General features: G+C 40.4%; 1 protein-coding gene across 2 annotated transcripts in view; it reads left to right on the top strand.

Moving 5' to 3' along the window:
• Rmdn2 (regulator of microtubule dynamics 2) overlaps positions 1 to 17976 on the top strand; it is a 58333-nt gene extending 40357 nt beyond the window's left edge. Inside the window, exons 5-12 of one of the 2 annotated variants that reach the window (XM_057770961.1) lie at positions 2797 to 2857; positions 9483 to 9558; positions 10418 to 10495; positions 12830 to 12928; positions 15364 to 15417; positions 15504 to 15584; positions 16849 to 16898; positions 17412 to 17976. In XM_057770961.1, the coding sequence (XP_057626944.1) occupies positions 2797 to 2857; positions 9483 to 9558; positions 10418 to 10495; positions 12830 to 12928; positions 15364 to 15417; positions 15504 to 15584; positions 16849 to 16898; positions 17412 to 17445 (533 nt within the window). In that variant the 3' untranslated portion in view covers positions 17446 to 17976. Of the gene's footprint in view, positions 1 to 2796; positions 2858 to 9482; positions 9559 to 10417; positions 10496 to 12829; positions 12929 to 15363; positions 15418 to 15503; positions 15585 to 16848 lie in introns of both variants that reach the window. The other variant, XM_057770952.1, reaches the window with a different exon arrangement.
• Positions 17977 to 18352: the final 376 nt, after the last annotated feature.

Raw genomic sequence — 18352 nt, 5'->3', positions numbered from 1 at the left:
CTGAGGGGGGCCTCTGACTTTGCTGGGAAGGCAGTTTGTTCAAATAACCATAGATAAAGAGACTAGCAGAGATGGGCTGTTGTTTTAGAAGAGTGTAGTGAGTTCAGAGTGTATAGCAAAAGTCGCTAGCAGGAGCTAGCGGATCACTTAGGGAGGTAACCAGTTCCCATAGGTACGATCATTTTCATCTGTTTTCAAATTCAATGGGAGCTCGAGTGAGTTGTCTTAGCCTTAACTGTCAACTTGACACAGTTTAGAGTTGCCTGAGAAGGGAATCTCGGTTGAGGGGCATCCTAGATCAGACTAGTTTGTGGTCATGTCTGTGGAGGGTTGTCTTGATTGATAACTGCTGCCGGAGGGCCCAGCCCACTGTAGGCAGTAACCACTCCCCGGACGTGTAGTCCTGGACCGAACAAGAAAGCCAGCTATGCAGGGACCTGCAAGCGAGACATCAAGCAGCATTCCTCCTCGGTTTCTGCTGTGCCTTCGTGGCTGTGAGTTCCTTGGTGAAGAGCAATGCTGTGTGGAACAGCCAGCAGGCCTGGGGCTGAGTCCCTGCTTGAGTTCCTGCCCTGACTTTCCTCCGTGGCGGTCTCCGATCTATCTGTGAGCTGATAGACCATCTCCTCCCCTAAGCTGCTTTTGGTCATGGTGTTTGTCACAGCAACAGAATGACACTAGAGCAGGAGTTAACCTATGAGATGGCAACATGGGAAACAGGATGCAGGAAATCCAGGAGTAAAGCCAGTAGTGCATAGGGTTGAAATGAGGTTTATCTTTAAGAAGAAAATGTACAGTATCGCAGCAATGAGAGCATCGCTCTCGCTCACACAGAAGGGATTTATTCAGTTATTGAAGTAAAGCAGAAAGAATCACTTTTATTTGTACATTTAAGAAGTTAATTCAAAATGTTATTGGGAACAGTGTTAAAGTATGGAGGGGGGTGAAAAGGAACCCAAGAAGGGACAGATGCGTGTATGATAGTGCCACACTTGAGAACTTAGTGTATAGAAAAGGACTGGTAAATGGCCATCATGATTCAGTGTATAAGGAATGTACACTTAGTAAGGTCAAGATCGCGTACACCGGGGCTAAGGGCAAGGATTCAGCTGGCTCTTGCGGAATGTTGGGTTCAGTTTGAGGAGAGGTGCTGAAGTGTTTTCCCTCATCAGCTTGTGTGTGGTGTCGTCTGGAACTCCTTTATAAAACTCAGTGTGCCATTGTGCAATATGTTTTCCAAGTGTGGTTGACTGTTCACGCGTATTCCAAGTAAACTAGTGTTCTCATTCTTAAGGGGACATTGCTATAGCACTTCAACGATAGGTGTAAATCCTATTCTGTAAGGGAAGGAGCTGCTCTTGGGGGAGAAGAGGAGATGCTACAGCCAGCCTGGATGCTACCCGACTTCCTCTGTTATCCTCAGAGTAGTGGGTTCAACCCTACCTAGCCTGTGGCGGTGCACCGAAAGTTTTCAATAGCTGAAGTATTGATTCAGATCTGAGTTTCTGTTTTGAGAAAGTCTTGCTATACAGTGCAAGCTGGCTGAACTCACAATCCTCCTGCCTCAGACTTCAGGTGCCAGAACTGCGGGTCTGCACCAGCCACCATACTCAGTTTAGTTTGCTTTTCACATTAAAGAGCACATTTTTAGCTAGATGTGATAACTCATGCCTGTAATCCCAGTACTGGATGGGCTGAGGCAGGAGGATAGCCATAAGTTCAGAGTCAGCCTGGGATACATAGTGAGTTCCATACTGCTCTAAGCAACAGTATGATACGCATATATATATATATATATATATATATATATATATATATATATATATGTTTCTACCTGGGGAAAGGGAGCATATTTAAAAATACCTGACCCCTTTGGTGTTTGTCCAAAGGAAATACCAGTTATTACTAAAATTTAAAACTTTCTCCATCCCAGGTTGATTTCCACACAAGATATATCCCTTAATGGATAAACTATAACATGCACCTTGAGCAAATAATACATTACTTATTTTAGACGATCCCTATTTAAGATTACCATGCCACTTTTGTAGCATGGCTTTTGTAGTCCCTGGATAGTGTCTTCAGGGCACAGAGGGGTGGGGGGCAGGGAAAAAAGAGGCACAGAGAGTCTCTTTGAGAGTCTCAGAATACCGTCAAGCCATTAGCGAACCTCTGTGAAAAATAGCCCTCACATGGCTAAAAGCAGTTCTAAACTGAGCATAGTATTTTAAGGGCATCATTTATTCCCTAGACCAATTCCCGTTGTGAATGAGCAGGCCGAGTTCCGTGGGCCTTCCCGACCCCTTCACACACTCCCTACTGTCCTTTGACGCTGGCCTTACTCTTCAACCAAGTTGCTTGTCTGTGTACTTGCTGTATACTGAAGGTTACGAGCCCTTGCGAGCCCTGGAAGGCAAAGGCCATCTCTAATTGACGTTTTATTCCCAGATGGTCACACGACATGACAACTAATGAGCACTCGGCAATTGTCGTTTCAATTGATTACACGAAAGCAATGTGTTTTACTTTAAGTAATGAATAAGAAACTTTCCTTGGCCTTGCCTAAGTCAGTTAATCCAGTGGGTCTCAAATTTGAGCGCACAACAAAATCCTGGGCAGCCAGTAAAGACAGATCATCAGGACTGACTCCGGAGTAAAGCATTGACTCAGCTGGTGAATGCCCTCTTCCAGCAAGTTCCCCCACCTCAGGACCCTATGAAGGAGTCATGACTCCGCTGAAGACTCCACCTCCCCTCAAATCCTGCAAGGACAGTAACTTCTCTCTTCGTCTTCCAGGGAAAACATTGGGAGAAAGAGCTATCACGAGAGCGCCCATGAATGGTCACTGCCATCTGTGGTAAGCACGCAGGATCCCTGTGCCTTAACAACGTGGGGACCTCTCGCGACACTCTGGGGAGTTTGGGAGATTATGACTGCCACGCTCACCACCCAGACGAAGATAGCGATAGTGCAGCAATTGTTATTATGGTTATTCTCACATATTTCCCATTAGATAGGTTTTAAATGTATCTCATGAGGATCTGACAAGTCTCATGCCTTTGAAGGTAAACTATAATTAAGTCCGATAAAATACACCAGGTTTTCTGAAAACATAGACTAAAGTTACATCCTGTGTCCGAACAAAATGCGGAACAACTGCTCCACCGAATCAAAGCGTAGAGGTTGCTTTCTCTAACCTGGTAAGCTATGGGAAACAGAATTCCCAGGTCAGGAAAATCCAGTCTGTGCATACGACGGCACAAAGAAATGTGACGAGTTTGGTAGACAGAGGATGGGCATCTTTGGAACAAAAGAGGAAAAATGTTTCAGGTTTTGTTTGTTTGTTTGGGGTTTTTATTTTGCTTCTGTTTTGGGGGTGGTGGCCCCTTGTGTAGTGAAAAATAGGAAGGAAAACTAAAGGCAGCTTATTGTTTTAAACTAGCCTTCCTTTTGCTGTTGTGGCAGTTTTACATCCTTAGTTACTGCTGCGCAGGCTGGCTTTGCTTTTCTTCTCATGGGCTGTTCATACTGTTTCCCCAGACATTAAGGCTCTACAGTGAAAAGTCAACTTATGATCCTTTGTACAGTGCAGGTTTTCAGAAATATGCCCGCTCTGGGGTTATTTTGTGTCTTTAGGGGCATCATTAGGCAAAATCTGTTTCAAAACATCTACCTCTTCCCTGTTCCTGTTACCTACCCCTAAAGAGCTGCTCACCAGACAAACCAGAAGCAGAGCGGTCTATTTATTCGGTGGTCAGCAGGGGGCGCCCCATTCACAAACACTCGCTTAACCTTCCTGAACAAAATCCAGCAGTTTTTATGTACTCCAAAATCTAAGAAACACACCCCAAACTAAGGAATAAATTTTAGGAGCTGAAACGTGTAACTCGCTTCCCAGCGTGCCCTTGGAACAGAAAGTGAACGCTGCTCTTTCTCTTGGTGCTTCTGTCTAACCTGGAAAAGGGATGACCGTGAAGTTAACTTTCCGCTGCGGACTTAAAAGATCACTGTAGTGTGTAAGAGTCTTGGTTTATAGCTCTAGTTAGTTTGTCTAGGTCATCTAATCGCCATAGTATAGATGTATGCTTCTAGATTAGCTGTGTGTTAAAGGGCTCTGCTCCTTCACTCTGAGGAGTACTGTGATGGCTTTGTTTGTACTGAGCAAGCTCTTTTCTCTCGTGGAAACTGGGTATCTGGGACCTGGTTAGCCGGATCTGTAGAAAAGGCCGTCTTGTTTCATCCTTCACTGTTTCTCTCCTTCTCCCTCCCTCCCTCCCGTACTCCTTCTTTCACTTCCTCTCTCCCTTCCTCCTCATCTTCCGCTGCTCTTCCCTCTACCCAACACTGTAGTCAGATTTTTCACCGAGACCGTCTGGTCCCCAGTAATGACAAGGAGATTTATTAATTATGAAAACTCAGCCGATAGCTTAGGCTTGTTTCTAACTAGCTCTTATAACTTAAATTAACCGATTTCTATTGATTTCCTTTCTGCTTTGTGGCTTTGTTACCTCCTCTCCATCTTGTCCATCTTGCTTCTCTGCATCTCCTGGCATCTATGCCTTCTTCCCAGAATCCTGCCTAGCTATTGGCTGTTCAGCTTTTTATTAACCAATCAGAGTGACACATCTTCACAGTGTAGAGAAAGACTATTCCACAACCCAACATTCCTCTGAACCCATGAAGAATCATATTAGAGATGTACCTTGTCTTCAGTGAGGACTTTCATCTGTGTAAGTTTTCAGCTTTCACACAGAAACAATAACGAGTCTTCTTCAGGGACCCCAAAAGCACCTGTGCTCTGGCTTCCCTTGATCCCCTTCACCCTCTCTTTCATTCTTTTTGTTGTTGTTGTAAATTAAATACCTTGTTTATGACAATGGGACTTAATTCCCAGATTAAGTTTTACCATCACAAAGGAGTGAACCAATTATGTTTCACGTGGTGTTTTTAAATTTGGTATTAATTTTTAACTTTAAAAATGTTAAAATCAATTTAGTTGGTAAAAATTTAATAAGTTTGAATTCCAATTTAACCATAACTCTTAAAGTGTGTTCTATCTACTCAGTAGAAAAGCCTTCATTCAACCAAATTGTAAAATTTAAGGCAGTGGCAAAAGAAAATCTTAAACTTTGCCCTGTGAGAGAATGGGTGGTATTTAGATAAACTGATTACATAGCTGCTTCTCTCAATGTTGAGGAAAAAACCCTTTATTCTTCTGGAGTCTTTCACGGTACATTAAGATATTAATAAAATTATTTTTATTCTTCATATTCTTTTTCTCATTCAGTCAATATGAATAGTAAACTGGGATCTGAAGCCTAAAACCAACAAAATAGCTGTTATTGGAGAGCTGAGGTCATAAATCAGCTGGAAAGAGTTTCTCTGCTGTAATTTTAAGGCTACCTAAACATTCTATAGGATCCTATTGTCTTTATCATATCAACCTAAAATACTCTGGAATTGAAATAATAAAGTGTATTTGCAGTATGTTGGCCAAATAGGTTTGGCTGTAGGTCTAACTGTATCTTCCATATGAGCGTGCTCCACAGTTTGTGAGCTTACACACCTTATAGCATTTGTGTACAGGAAGGAAGGTCTGTTTCCATTTTCTAAATAGAAGCAAAGCCCCATACGTGTGTGCGTGTGTGTGTGTGTCTGTGTGTCTGTCGATCGGTAAGCAAGGCCAAACTATATGTAGGAAAGCAGAACAAAACTTAAGATATTATACCCTCATATTTTCAGTCATCCTTTTATTGCAGGAGGCTGTACAAAGTGCTACTTTTGAATCACAAATAGTGCAAGAAATGAGTGGAGTTATTTTAATTGTTGAAATAATATAGGTGTCACCCATTAAGGGTATATTCAATACCAGTGCAAATACTCACATCTATAAAATCAGAAGTCTCCTGAAAGCAGCACTACTTCAAAGAACCTCTAGATGGAGGTAATTCACCGCAGTGTAAACTTTCTTCAGCATTCCCATCAGACTGAGTTTGAGAAATCAAATATTAAATTACATTTTAAAATGAATACTACAAAAATAGCATACACAAAGCTAAAGTTGATTAGAAGAAATGAAGTAATGATATTTTAGGAGAAAGTAAGCAAGTGACCTTGGAGTTTATGACACAGAATAAGACAAATAATATAATATTCTAAGTCTCTAGGGACATATTATTTGAAAGGGAAAGAACACTTACTACAATGTCTATAACTCATGAACTTTCTTTGTCTTTTCTCTTCACTCAAGTAACTTGGAAAGAATTGCAATAAGAGCAGATTAAAAACCCAGAGACTGCATAAGTAGTGCTGATTTTTCAGAAAATATAGAAGGTATTTTTATAAAATTATAGAAAACAAAGTAAGGGGGTGCTGGGTTTATGAAAGATGACAATAATAATTCAAAAAGTTTTACCATGTTTAAAAATATCCCTAATAATATGTGAATTAAAGTGTCCAAAATCCTGGAAAACATTAGGGGAAAACAGAAAGTTGAATAAAATATAAAACTTAACTAGTAACTATATTAACTAACTTAACTAGTAACAAGTAGTATATTAATATAGATTCATTGTAATAGTTGTTTTTCAGTACCCATACTGCACTATAATAATACTGTACTAGAACAATACTGTATTATAGTAATAGAATATGCTATAATGGGGAAGCTAACTGTGGGATATGCTGCTGCCTATGCCATATGCAAAGTTTTCGTACATTTAAAGTCATTCCGAAAGGAAAGTATAATGAATAGAAAGTAACCCGAGGTTTGGAGTCCAAATAAGCTGAAAAACTGTAATACTCATAACCAAAACAGAGGTAGTTACATAGAATTCTAGGGTTGAAATCACTCCAAGAAGTCTTTGGCAATGATACAGCAGAACTTTAGAGCGCATTTCAAAAGAACATATGAATAAATAATCAACCCAGACCTTTATTTATTAAAAATTAAGTAGAGCCAGGTGTGGCGGTGCACGCCTTTAATCCCAGTACTCAGGAGGCAGAGGCAAGTGGATCTCTGTGAGTTCAAGGCCAGCCTGATCCATATAAGTGAGTTCCAGGACAGCCAGGGCTGTTGCACAGAGAAACCCTGTCTCAAAAGACCAAATAATAGTAATAGTAATAATGATAATAATATAATAATAACGAGGAGGAGGAGGATGAAATACTAGGATCCACTGGTAAATTCTATCACATATTTAAGGGGGAAAACACAGCAGCTTTCTCCAAGTTCTTCCAGAATTCCCTTCTTTTTCCCAGCCCTATAGCATTTCTAAAACAAGATGGAAATATTACAAGAAAGCTGCAGGCCAGCATCTCATGAGTGTAGGTATAGAAATAGTTTTAAAAAGCATCAGCAAACTGAATCCCCACGGTGTACCGAAAGAACACACAACTGAATCCCCCACAGTGTACGGAAAAAACACACAGTAGCCATGTGGATTCTTTCCTGGGCTTTTGGGAAGCTGATTCGGCGCAGTTAGCAAATGACCAAAGGGAAGAAGAAGAAGAAGAAAGCATGTGCGGACAGTAATAGATGCAGAGAAACACGCTAGACAGACAGCTTTTCTTCGTGGAAAGTAAAACAACCAAAACCTCTCAGAAAACCAGGAGAACGGAAACTTCCTCAGCTTGGCAAAGAACAGACCCCAGACCGGCTGCAGTTAATGTCATGCCTAATGTCGGAAAGTTGCTTTCCTGCCGCGTGAGTGGAGACCTCCAGCTCAGGCATAGAAGGATGCGACAGATACAGACTGAAGATGAGATACCCTTTACTCTTAGAATTTAGTCCTCAAAGCAAAGTTGTAGGTTACAAAACTGATGTGCAAAACCCTGTGACTTTCATAGAGACTAGAAATTAGCAATTAAAATTTAAAATGAAAACACATTGCTGTTTGCATAGCATGCCCCCAAATTTAAATACTTCGGTTTTTTTAACATACAAAATATATGAGAAACGCTCAGAAATTCCGGTAAAAAATGCAGAGAGCTAGCTCATGCCGTGAATACACAGCCCAGCATTGTCAAGATGTCAGTTTCCCACAGTGGCCCTGAGATTCAACACACCACCAGCCAAAAATCCCATCGACTTATTTTGGGATCTCATGTATATATTTTTTTATGGAGAAACAAAAGACTCGCACCAGTGTTGGAGGATGGGAAAGAGCTGAGGAGCACCACTCCTGGCCTTGAAGAAGGCTTGGGGCAGAAACCCGGGAGCAACAGTGACCACGGGGCCTGCAGGCAAAGGGTACAGATTCCACAGAGGAGGCCAAGGGTGCTATGGAACAGCACTGTTCTTATATCCAACCTCAGGTGCAGAGGAACAAAGTGAAGTCTCGTTTAAAATGTGTGAGCGGTCATGTGTCTCCATCCCCACGTCATGTGTAGTAGGCTGGATTGATTGTTCCTCCTGCCTCTACTGTCGTGGATTCCATTGGCTGTACGGAGAACAGTGTCACAGCTGAAAGAGGTCATTCTCTTGGCTGTGCATGCTTGGTTGACTTCTGTCATCCTTTGTTTCCCGGAATGGTCATCCTGTTCCAAATTGAGAAATCGCTCGCTTCATTTTTGTACTTAGAAATTTTGCTTATTCAGAGAAATGATTGAGATAGCCTACAAAACCACATTCCTGATCTCAGTCAGTTTAACAATGCAGTGCAATAACAATCACATAATCCTAAAATAGTTCAACATGTGTGTTTTGCCTCAGGCAGCAGCATTCTGAAATCCTCCGAAGACTTGCACAGACAGAAACAGGTGTGAAGAACAATGTATCGCCAGTTTCTAAAGTAAACATGCAAGTTGCGGAACAAGCGTTGCATCCGACCTATAGTCAAATAACCACTGCTATTAATTTCGTATTGCCAGTGGGGAACATCCCCAGGATACACTTTGTACCAATACACTGTTTCGAACTGGGAGAAATGGAATTTTTTTTCAAAGCATCCTGTAAGATTATCTTTAGTTTTATTTGGTTTTAATCGGGATAGTCGTTTTATTTTCAGTGACATTTAAGGAGGTCGGGAAAGTTTTAAAGAGGCACTCATCTTTAAAGATTGGTTTTAATATGTCTTAAGATTTATAAATCTGTTAACACATTGTTGCCCAGTTTAGTACATGATTGGATTGAGAGAGAGCTTTGTCTGATGATGACTTTGTCTGATGCTGTCACTGATGATGGCCTCTGGCACTGGCTAAAACCGCCTTCTTGCCAGGCATTGTTCAAATCACATCACTTTGGATGACTCACTTGCCCTCACCACATGTGTATGGCATAGACAACATTCCTGTGCCCAATTATGCCTGAAGAAGTGGCTTCATATTAATGTCAAATATCTACTTATAGAGCCCTTGCATCTATATTATTGCTTCTGTAAAACATTGACAAGTGCTTTAGAGGCATAGTATAAGTGTTATAGGATAATAGCATTTTTTTTCAAATTTTACATGGCAGACACTGTTTTTTTTTTCCTTTTCAGGTATGCAATTCTATGTGGTTATGTGTCTGAGTTTGAGGGATTGCAAAACAAGATTAACTGTGGACATCTATTCAAGGTATTTCTTGGTGTTCAAAATGTTTCATTTTACTAACTGACGTGAGATTACTCGGCATGTTAAACTCCAGGGATTTAGTTTCGTGTTTAAACAGCAGAAAATGAAGTGGTTAATACTGTAATAAAAAGAATCAAACCATTTGGTGGCTAAGTATTATCCAAGATAGTACAAGAACCACATAGTAGATTAGTGTTGGCTTATTTTGGCCATGAACTCACTGGCATCATAACAGATGACACATTAGGCAGTCAATGACCTCAGGGACAGGGGTGGGGGATATAGGTCTGATATAAAGCTTAAAATCACCATGATACGGGAACAAAATAAGCAACTTGCCGACATACCATGTTCTGTTTGCTGTTCGTTTTGTGACCCAATAACTAATCTCTCTGACTGGGTAATTGTGGTAGGAGAAAATGGCTCTTCCCTGTGCCCCAGTGCCCTGTACTTGCTCCGACAGCGCCGAGCGAAGCCATCCATGGCCTCTCCAGTGCTGCTGTTTCTCTTAAGTTAAATTCTGCCTTATGCCATCTTGTTCCAATAAACTCGCTTCTGGGCTCGGGTCGGTGGTCTTCATTGGGAAAGTCTGGACCAAAAAACATTTGACTTGGGTGCATTCTGGTTTCACTGTGGCGCTGGGTTTGGGATTAAGCATGGTGTGCCTAAGGCACAGGCGCTGCTTTGGTTCCAGGTGCAGGGATCTCAGTTTGGAATTATTGCCGAGGTTTAGTTGTGTGAGTGGTCAGGAATGGGGAAGTGGCTGAGACACTGTCGGGCCACGCTGGGTTCCTTAGGCTGGGCGCTGCTCCTCTCAGCCGTATCTGAAAGCGGGAGCTGACCTGGCTGTGATTGTTTCCAGGAGCATCTGGAAAAAGCCATCCAGCTCTTACCGGAAGAGCCCTTCCTGTACTACCTCAAGGGAAGATACTGTTACACTGTGAGTTAAGCCTTTGCTTAGAGCTCTTGAAGACAATGTGGCTATTTAGTGCATTTTCAGTGACTTACTTATTCTTTTCTGGTTTTACCTATTGCACACTAGATAGCATTGTAAAAATAGTTTTTAATGTATGACTTGTATGTTTTTAAATCGAATATCGATTTTAAATTATAATGTATATATTTTATCTTTTATAAGCTTACATTTTATGTGTTATATCTAGGGGTATGTGTGTGTTTGTGTGTACATTTTTTTCTTATCTTTCCATGGAATTTCAGAAGTCATACATTGGGCTGTCTCAGGTTGAGATCAGCTACCACACACATGCAAGTATTCTGCACATGGTTCTGTAGAAAGAAGATAAATACTTTTTTTTTTTTTGTAGTGCTAGGGATCAAACTCAGGACTACCTTCCACATTTATCACTAATCTACAGTCCCAGAAGTTATCTCCAAGCATGACACAGGCCAGGGTCCCTTCAAAGAACTTAACTTGATGGGGTATGAGATATCGAAATAGCTTGACTAAGGGCAACTGGTCAACCTAGGACCTAGTGTCTTAAATAACACTGTTAGCTTGCAGGAGAGTTACAAAATGTAAAAGTGTATCCAAAAAAGTGCATGAAGAAGGTGTAGGACTTGAAGATACAATTCATAAGTAAGGAAATTAGACTGCACATAAAAAAGCAGGAACCTTTTCATGAAGGCTGAAAGAGGATGGTGAAGAAGGCTCTCTTTTATTGAAGACCACGTGTGAATTTTATGCTTGATATTTCTTATTGTATCTCATCTATTTTAAGGCACAGTTACTTCTATAGCTACAGAGGCTACTCTGCACAAATAACAAGATGTATTAACCATGAAAGAATTTGTAAGTTATTATGCTTTCTAAAACCAGCCTCGAAAACATAAAATAAAAATTGACTAAATTATGCAAATGCACATATATTTGCAAATTGACAAAATGCTGGCAGACTTCACATGCTCCTGTCTCCCTCTGAATCAAGCTCACCAGTTCTACAAGATTGGCTGGCCGACAAGGGTCAGAGACCTGTCTGTCCATCTCATTTGCAAATTGACAAAATGCTGGCAGACTTCACATGCTCCTGTCTCCCTCTGAATCGAGCTCACCAGTTCTACAAGATTGGCTGGCCGACAAGGGTCAGAGACCTGTCTGTCCATCTCACTCCTTACCCCAATGCTGGCTTACAGTTAAATGTCCTACCCCATGCCCTTTACTTGGGTGCTGATCACTGGACACAAGTCCTTATGTTTGTATAGCAAGCCATCTTCCTCCAACCTGTTTTTTTTTTGATAATGTATAAATCAATAATACAAAAACTATTCATATGCAAAGCACATAATAATATTAAATTCCATATCTAATAATTTATTGAAATGATTGAACTTCACCTATACTCAGCAATCTGATAAAAGCAATGTTAGGTGAAAAAAAATCACGAAAGGAAATAAATAATGTGATATACTTTTTACGAAGCTTAGAATAACAAGCTTAAGCAAATAAATAAATAAAATTGTGTAGAATAAGTTGTGAATAAATTTGTGTAGAAATGTGGATAAAATTATGTAGAAATGCACATAGGTTTGTCAGTGCTAGGGATTGAACCCACAGCCACGTGCGTGCTGGGTAAGTGCTCTGCCTCGGGACTACGTTCCTAGGTCCATGGGTCTGTATTTCTTTTTATCAGAAGATGACTACCTAGAAATTTTAAAAAATAGGTTGAGAAGATGTTTGATGTCACTGAGAGAACCAAGAGCTTTATCAATGCCTTTAAGGAGCATTTCTGAAATACATGCCCAATATTCATATTTGGGGGAAATGAAAAAATAAATAACAATATGAAATTGATTTTGATTACATTTTTATTGTCCGAGCACTCCATACATGCACATTGTTTTGTTCATCCTGTCCCTTTCTCTCCACCTCCCGTTTTCTCCCCGACACTCTTCCCTCCCAACTTCAATTACTCTTTGTCTGTAACCCACTAAGTGTGTGCATGGGTATGGGGGCATCTACTGGAGCATCTGCCAGTAGCCTTTCAGGGCTCTGAGTAGTAAGGAAGGATTCTTAGCCCTCTACACACCCTAAACTGAGAATCGTGATTTCATATCCATCTCTAAGAAAGTGCCTGACGCAGGAGGCTAGTTGATAGCATGAAGTAGGTTCTGTCACTACCACACACTGTGATATATGAGTTATGAGTGTGTTTATTAACATGCATTAGATACATATATGCATACTCATGTAACTGGGGAGAGATGATCATTCAAAGGTGACTAGCTTCCTAAACATGGTGTTCCTTTGTATGTGTAGGTCTCAAAACTCAGCTGGATTGAGAAAAAAATGGCATCTACTCTGTTTGGGGAAATACCATCTGCGACGGTTCATGAGGCTTTGCATAACTTCCTTAAGGTGTGTTTGTCTGTTCTTTCCGTGTCGTGACACCTCATCCACATCAGTGTCGGCTGTCCTGTTAGCAAGGAAATAGTTCTCGCCATGAGTAGAGCTCTCATCGAAGCCGCAGGTTGAATTGTAGCCTTGACAGTGTTGCCTTTAAGTCCCTCAAGATTTGAGTGATGCTTCAAATATAAACTTCTGGGATCGGAAATTATGCTCTTGGTTCCTAGGAATGTCACACTAACTTTTTGTTTTGTTTTCTTTGTTGGCTGGTTTATTGGTTGGTTGGTTTTTTGAGACAGGGTTTCTCTGTGTAACCCTGACTGTCCTGGAACTCACTCCATAGATCAGGCTGTCTTAAAACTCAAGAGTTCCTGAGTGCTGGGATTAAAGGTGTGTGCCACCACACACTGCTGACAAACTACTTTTTAAAAGAAATTCGGTAGCCTAAATAAACCTGTAGGTAGAGTAACCCTTACTACCAAATCTGAGAGCAAATTATTATTGGACTTGCTCCCAGCATTCCTCATGAGTTTGACACGGAACCAGTATAATATTAAATATAATATTAGTATAATATAATATACCAATTATATTATATAATTATACATATAATTATATTATATAATATATAATATAACCAGTATAATAATATTCTGTTGTGTGACTTTTCTGGGGAGATGCGAACAAATGTTCACTGGGACCAGGCAGGACACAGACAATAAACTGATTCTGCCCAAGCATAGCTGGATGAGCCAGAGTTTATGGGGCACAGGTGACCCAAGGCAGCTGCACTGAAAAGACCATCCCAGTGTGGGTGAAGCCTGCAGAAGCCGCCTCCCGAGCTCCTCTCCAGCTCAGGCTGCTCCACTGAGCAATCTTGTTTCCTGTCTTGTGAGTCTCATAACTCTCTGGGTTTCCTCAAATCTGGTTAAGGTCCCTGAGTTTCATGTGTCTGCTGAGTTTCCTTAGCTTCTTGAGTCTTGCGAGCCTCCTTCTTCCCTCCAGGAAACAATGTTTGAGGTGGAGCAAATAGCAGGAGATGTGAGATCTTACCAACCACTTCTAAGTTGCAGACACTTCTGGAGGAGGTTCTTCAGGCATCAGATCAAACCAGTTGTTTTTTTCCCCTACTTAAAAGTGTATAATTGCTTTGCTGATACAACTTTGAACAAGTATATAGTATTGTACACATCTAAGCATGGACTGTATCCACCCGTTAAATTAACTTCCCATTCAGCCGGTCTCTTTGCCTTACTCTGGAAGCAGTAAGAACTCTGAAGTTCTTTAGGTATGTCTCTTCCCTTAGGTTCTGTGTCCCTCCAGGCTGGGGACTGGTGTCAGGTTGAGGGCTCACATGCCTTGCCACCTTGGCAAAATGTGGCAAAGACCGACTTGGGTCCTTAGAAGAGTTCTCTAGAACCCCATCTCTAAAGGAATTCTCAGGCCCCAGAGATTAGGAACTGTAGGCAGAAGAACAGAGTCGGGCACATTGAAAGTACCTACTCTGTTTACTAGTAGAACCAGCTGTTTCAACGATCCTGTTTCCTTTCAAATGGCTGCTTGTGATAGATGGTCGCATGTTATTGAAGTCACGTGGCATGTGTTCCTAAGCTTTCAAGCCTTAGTCTGTTAGAAAATGCTTGCCACGGAGTAACAGCCATGCCCTACTCTCATTTCCTAAACAGACTGTGGAATGGACAGGACCTGTCCCAGGGAGACTGTGTTGCCAGATGTCTTTGTTCTCAAAGGAAAAGAGGAGAGAGGGTAGCACAATAAAAATAAAGGCAATGATTTGCTGTGAGAAGCGGAGGGTCAGCAGCGGGTCGCTTCCCGCCACACGGCTAGCTTTACCTGAAATAATTACATGGAAACTGTATTCTTTTAAACACTGCTTGGCCCATTAGTTCTAGCCTCTTATTGGCTAATTCTCACATCTTTGATTAACCCATTTCTAATAATCTGTGTAGCACCACGAGCTGGTGGCTTACCAGGGAGGATCTTAACCTGCGTCTGTGTCTGGCGGGAGAATCATGGCGACTGCCTGACTCGGCTTCTTTCTCCCAGCATTCTGTCTGTCTACTCCACCTACCTAATTTTTTGTCCTATCAGAGGGCCAAAGCAGTTTCTTTATTTAACCAATGAAATTAACACAAAACAGAAGACTCTCCCCCATCAATGATTATGTATGAAATCTTCTTGTTGTCTTGGAAAGCTTAATGATCATAATGCAAACATCACTCCACTTTAATGGCCACCCTTGAAAGCTTTGTTGTTACACAAAGATACTTACACCAGTAAAAGTATTCAAACATGGAAAAAAAACAAAATTCTTGTGACAGTGTGGCCCCTGGTATCTGATTTATGGAAATATGTCCTTTTTCGTTATGACCGGCATCCTTGTTATAGCATTGCCGTGTTATCCTCCTGTCTGCTTTCTCTTAATTCAGGCTGAAGAATTGCAACCTGGCTATTCTGTGTCCAACTACATGTTTGTGGCCAAGGTAAGGAAGAGGACGCTAAAGATCACTTTGAGTGCTTTACAGTAAACGTAGGTTACCTTTAATATGGATTTTTTTTTCATTTCTAGTGTTACGTTGATCTCGAGGAATCTCAGGATGCATGGAAATTCTGTAACTTGGCCTTATTACTGCCTATTGTTACCAAAGAGGTGAGTCCAGACAGCCAGAGTGAGTCTGAGGGCCTCAGCAGCACTGGGGTCCAACTCTCTTATCTTTTCTAGCCTTCGTTATTAAACTTTTTTCCTAAGTTGTGTAGGTTACTGTCAGGAATTCAATTTCCTTTCTGTTGAGAGCATAGGATAAAATGATTTATATGTATAACCACCTGTCTCTGAAAGTTTTTCCGTCTCACATAGACCCGGTTAGTGATTTTGCTAACTAGGTTCTTCGCTGCCAAACTCACAGCGCCACGAGTTGCAACGCAGATGCTTCTCCGTTAGTTTCTTCCCCTGCCTGCGCGCTGCCACAGCATCCCTCACCTCCCTTCTGGCACCTGTAACTTCTTTTTTGAATTACACTTCTCCGCGAGTGTGTCTTTGCCTCCTACCAGAATATTCTAAGCCTGTCACACATCAAGCTGCTACTCAGACTGTCAGCCCAAATTAATGTGTATAGACAGCTTTACAGTACACTACAACATTTGTATGACTTACGTGAGCATCTCTTCACTTTAAGGGGCTAGTCACAGATCCTAAGAAACATTCTTTCAAACTGAAAATAAAACGAATTCCTATGTCTGAGGCAGTATGTAATGATGGCCGAATGAAATACTGACGTCATCAATAGCCTCACCGTTTGCCTAGTGATGATAACATTCAAGTCCAGCACCCTGGAGCATTCTGAGGAGGCTCAGATGGGAAGGAAATTCTAACACTTTGGTTTACAGTGACAGACGTACTAATCTGAAGGAGAAGCTGTAGTTTAAATTGCTATAGTATTTTCAGATGACATTAATCACTCATAGGAGAGTTATCTGCAATATAAGCTACTTGATAAAGTCAATAATGCATTGTATAACATTTATGAAACATGATAAAGTGACATATTTGCCTATGTAAGCTATGTATATATGGCTTTTGGGGGTAATCTCGGGGAACTTCAAATCCTGCTGTTAGGGCTATGACTTCACATTGCCTAGAAATGGGGACGGCACCATGTTAACATTGGGGAAAGCAGTCTGTCAGCCTGTGTGAAGACTTTCCCTCCAACATCCCACTCCAGATTTCACAGAGAAACTCCTCCCTACATTAACTGCCTTTTCATAGACATGTATCCTGCATAGTCTGAAGAAATCTGCAGTCTATTTGTAATAGTCTGTCAGGAAATGCACATACATCAGAAATAGTATCAAAGTACTTAGAGCACCAAGATAAATGTGTGGCATTTCATTGGACATTTGTGTTTTCTTTATAGGACAAGGAGTCACATAAAGAGGTGAAAAAAATAATCTGTTCTTTGAAGAGGTAAATATAAGAATTTGTTCTTCAGAAATCCCAATATGGTCTTCTAGAGTTTATCAGAATTGTATTTTTATAATCCTTTTGTCCTTAATGTAAAGATTATGTGTTCTTATTTGATTTGAAAGTATAATACTGCCTTCTGCAGCAGCTGCACCACAAAACAAATCATGATGTTTGGAAACAGTATTTAATGTTAGTATGTGATGATCCCTAAACATGTATGCTTCATTTTTTATGTCAATAAACTACAGTCTTTAGAATATTTGTGTAACAAATACTTAAACAGTCTAATAAATATCTAATAAACTGCACCCCAGTGAATATAATCATTGTTTCAATAGAATTTATAAAATAAAATAATTTCACTCATAAGGATGAAAATGTAGACACTGGGCACAGTTGGTAGAAAAGGAAGAACAAAAGAAGTATAGCTAATAATCAGAGAATTGTAAATAGAATTACATAAAATACTGTTTTACTATCAAACTTAGAAGGTTTTTTTTCCCTTTTTTTCAGGAAATGGTCAATATTAAGTATTGCCTTAAGATGAAATGTGTTTATATACTGTTTTGCTACAAACCCTGGGTTAAAATATATCTAAGGACTAAAAACTATATTGTTTAATCCTGCAATGTCACCTCACAGAAATAACCCTAAAGAGAAAGCGAGGTGACTTATGTGTGTTCCCAACAACATAACAAGAGAACAGTTAACCATACTATATTTCCACTATGGTAGAAATATTTTGATATTAAAAATAATTATATCCTAGGCATGGTGGCACACTCATTAATCCCATGGCTCAGGAAAAGGAGATGTATAATCATGGGTTCTAGGGGGCCTGGCTAAAAAGCAGGACCCGACCCTGTCTCAAAAAAATACAAACTAATATAAGATATAATATAGTGTGATATATGATATATGATGTGATGTAATATGATATCACGTGATATATGATAATATGGATATAAAAGCAAGACTCTTGTTTTGTGTGTGTTTGTGTGAATGTGTGTATGTGATAGGGAAATGCATAGAATATCTTGTAAATAAGTATATAGATGTGATGTCAACTGTGTGAAAATATGCCAGAAAAGTATTAATAAAAAATAAACTAATGCTAGTTTTATATCTGTGACTCTGCATTTTATTTATTTCTCAATTTTTAGTAATAAACTAATACAATTTTTAAAAATTAAACTTAGTCAGTGATTGGTAAAGATTCTCTGGTATCCTTTAACCATCCAAGAAATCAAAGTGAAACTTAAATTTTCTGTTTGCTCTTCCCAACACACGCGTGTGTGCGTGCGTGCACATACACACACCCAACCCCTCACTTAGAGATGCCAGCTCATTAAAGGGAACTGTTTCTGCTCAGATAGTGGCCAAGTCATTCACTTTCCTCCCCTCTGGTCTACTGTGGATGGGGGAGAAAACATGTGGGTCACCTCACGGACTCT

This window comes from Chionomys nivalis, chromosome 1 (genome assembly GCF_950005125.1).
Source record: "Chionomys nivalis chromosome 1, mChiNiv1.1, whole genome shotgun sequence".
Classification (NCBI taxonomy): domain Eukaryota; kingdom Metazoa; phylum Chordata; class Mammalia; order Rodentia; family Cricetidae; genus Chionomys; species Chionomys nivalis.
The sequence above is the reverse complement of the archived record's forward strand: the minus strand, read 5'-3'. Positions and strand labels throughout refer to the sequence as shown.